Source organism: Mus pahari, chromosome 3, assembly GCF_900095145.1.
Source record: "Mus pahari chromosome 3, PAHARI_EIJ_v1.1, whole genome shotgun sequence".
Classification (NCBI taxonomy): domain Eukaryota; kingdom Metazoa; phylum Chordata; class Mammalia; order Rodentia; family Muridae; genus Mus; species Mus pahari.
The window spans coordinates 17,643,184-17,646,127 of record NC_034592.1 but is presented as its reverse complement, the minus strand read 5'-3'; the positions used below and the strand labels follow the sequence as shown (position 1 = coordinate 17,646,127).

The 2,944-nt window shown below is 54.3% G+C and overlaps 1 protein-coding gene across 5 annotated transcripts in view; it reads right to left on the bottom strand.

Moving 5' to 3' along the window:
* The window catches only part of Miga2 (mitoguardin 2), a 22,928-nt gene that overhangs the window by 9,646 nt on the left and 10,338 nt on the right, over window positions 1–2,944 (bottom strand). For all 5 annotated transcript variants that reach the window (XR_003843473.1, XM_029536570.1, XM_029536569.1 and 2 more), the window contains exon 7: window positions 969–1,086. Coding sequence is in view for 4 of the 5 variants with exons in the window: in XM_029536570.1 (XP_029392430.1) it covers window positions 969–1,086 (118 nt within the window). In the remaining variant the exon portion in view is untranslated. The remainder of the gene's footprint in view (window positions 1–968; window positions 1,087–2,944) is intronic.

Genomic DNA, 2,944 nt, shown 5'->3' with positions numbered 1-2,944 from the left:
GGGCACACAGCACTGACAGGAACCGGGCACACAGCACTGACAGGAACCCGGCACACAGCACTGACAGGAACCGGGCACACAGCATTGACAGGAACCCAGCACACATCACTGCTACCCACCCAGAGGCTTTGTCGGGGCAGATGTTGGCAGGAGTCACAAAGCTGCCCCAAGTTATGTGGTGACAGCAGAGTCATCTCCACCCATTCTCTTTGTGGCCCCGTGAGTGTTTCTCTTTCTAAAAGGCTGTAACCGCCTAGGGCATCTGCAGACACTTAGCCAGTATTCCCACATCTAGGCTCTAGGACTGAGGGGTCTGGACCTTCCAGGAGACTTCAGAAAGGCGCATCAAATAACTAAAGGCCACAGACTTGATGGTGGCCACATAAAAGCCCTTCCAACCTGTGCCATAGAGGAAGACCCAAGGCAATAGGGCTCTTCCAGTAGGCAAAGTCGCATGGAGGTCAATGCCAAGCCAGGGAGGGTGTGGCCCGCAGCATTAGCCCACCCTCTCTGGAGCCCAGTTGCTCCCACAGTGCACCCCGGAAAGGCTGGACACATGGCAGGCATGGCGAGGCCACTGGACAGTGGGCGGAGCAGCCAGTTCCCTCTGTGGATCGCACTTTTTTACCTCCACCAAGTGGTAAGAGGACTGATTGGCCCACTCAGCCTGCCTCTGGAAACTGCCGCGTGAACCCAAAGGCCTGCAGAGCTGTCCACAAGATGGAGGCACACGGCTCAAAGGTGTTCTCAAGAGGCCGGGGCAAAGCACATGAACTATGGACTCCGAGCCTCATCTTGTTCAGTGTCTGTCCACCATCTTTAAGGAAATACCTACCTCGGTCTCCCTATTTGTTCAAACTTGGATTTGTTTGCAGCTCTGGGGAACCATGCCCTGGCTCTCTGGATTTGCCCCCCCGACTTCCACTCCTGCACTTTAGGTCTGCAGCAGCCTGTGTGCTCCGGCTCACCAAGGTCCAGCAGCATGCTGTCAGAGGGGAAGGTGGAGCCGAACTCTTCCTGCAGGTGGTAGGCCCGGTGCAGCAGGGACTCCAGCTTCTCAGCAAACTCCCTTCGTTGGGACTCTGGCTATGACAAAACAACGACCTTCAATCCAGAGCTGCCGAGCTCCCCATTCAGGTAGGGCCCCGAGGAAATGGAGCCAGCTCTGGGTCCAAAAGAAGAACTCTAGGGTTGTACAGCCCATTGCAGGAGGCACTGGCCACATGTGCTGTACATACACAGGCCATGATGCCAGAAACACGTACACAGTATCTGGGCAGAAGGGTATCGTGCCACACGCCTGCAATCCAGGAGCCCTACGGGAAAATCTCAGGTTTGAGGTCAAACTCACAGCGGGGTATGTCCGCCTCTGCCTCCCAAGTGCTGGGGTTAAAGCTGTGTGCCACCGTGCCCAGCTATATCACTTTTTAGTTTTACTTTAGGTTTAACTGTGTAGCCCTGGCTGGCCTAGAACTAGCTATATAGAATCGGCTCAAAGTCGCAGAGACCCACCCCATGTGGGATATGCAGTGGTAGTGAGTCCCAGGCAGCAAGACCCTGTCTCAAAAGAAAGAGGTGGCAGGCCTTTAGTCCTGTGCTCAGGAGGCAGAGGCAGGAGGATTTCTGAGTTTGAGGCCAGCCTGGTCTACAGAGAGAGTTCTAGGACAGCCAGGGCTACACAGAGAAACCCAGAAAAACAAAGACAAAAAAAGATAAAAGATAGTGATAATAAACAATTTGATCTCATTTATTTTTTTCTTGCTTCCACCCTGAGATAGCACCTGGGCTGTCCTCAGACTCAGTATATAGTCAAAGGTGACCTCGACCTCCCGATCTCCTGTCCCGACCTCCCGATCCTGGGATTATAGTTGGGCAGCACTCCACCCGCTTTTACATGGTGCTGAAGGCCAAGCTCAGGGCTTCCTGCATGCTAGGGCAAGCGCATCCCCGGTGTTCCTTGCTTTTTTTGTTGGCTGGCCAGCTGAACATATTTTCTAGAAAACATTGTGTCTCTAAGTGACTCAAGCCTTTCCCTGAAACCTGCCTAATGCAGAGTCTGTGTACTTGGGCATGGCCCTCACGGTGACCTCCTCCCAGGCCTTCTCTATAGAAGTGACTCAAAAGCTTTACCTTGTGCAGAGGGTTTCTGGGACTCAGGTACAAATTGTTACTGGGTTACCAAACAAGGGTCATTCCACCTCCTGATGGTCAGGGCTATGCTGTCCTGAGAAGGTCTAGGTGGCAGCAGTGTCCTTGCAAGGCAACACAGGTGGGCCTCACTAGAGGTGGAGGGGAGGAGCTGGTATGGAGCCCAGCCTCCTGTGACCTCTGTGTGACTCTTGACCTCCAGCCCCAGCCCCTGCATGGATGCTGGGTGGCGCTCTCTCTGCCCAGGGGCTCTTGGGTTTGGGTCCCAGGGTGAAGCCTGACTACTCTCTCCATGGAGGTGGAGGTAACCAGAGTAGAGCTGTTGCTAAAGTAACCAGAGCCCAGGGAGGAAACAGATGAGGGCCAATTAAGGCTGAGAAAAGGCCAGAAGAGGTAAGAGGCGGCCATCGCTGAGGCCTCGCCCTGGACCTTGCTGTTCAGCCTCAAAGCTTCTCTCAGGGACAGGACATCCCACAGCGATAATTCAAGGTGGTGAAGTGTCAGAGGTGACAGAGACCTGGACCAGCCCTCAGGACTCTGGGTCCCGGCCACTCTGCTGGACTCCTGTCAATGCTCTGGGAAGTAGCTCTGAGCGGGTAAGGCTGCAGGGACTTGGCACAGAAGCTCAACCAACTCAAGAGAAGCAGATGTGGTAAACTTCAGAATGTTTTAAAAAACTCAGTTCTGCCAGGCGTGGTGGCACACACCTTTAATCCCAGCACTCAGGAGGCAGAGGCAGGCGGATTTCTGAGTTCGAGGCCAGCCTGGTCTACAAAGTGAGTTCCAGGACAGCCAG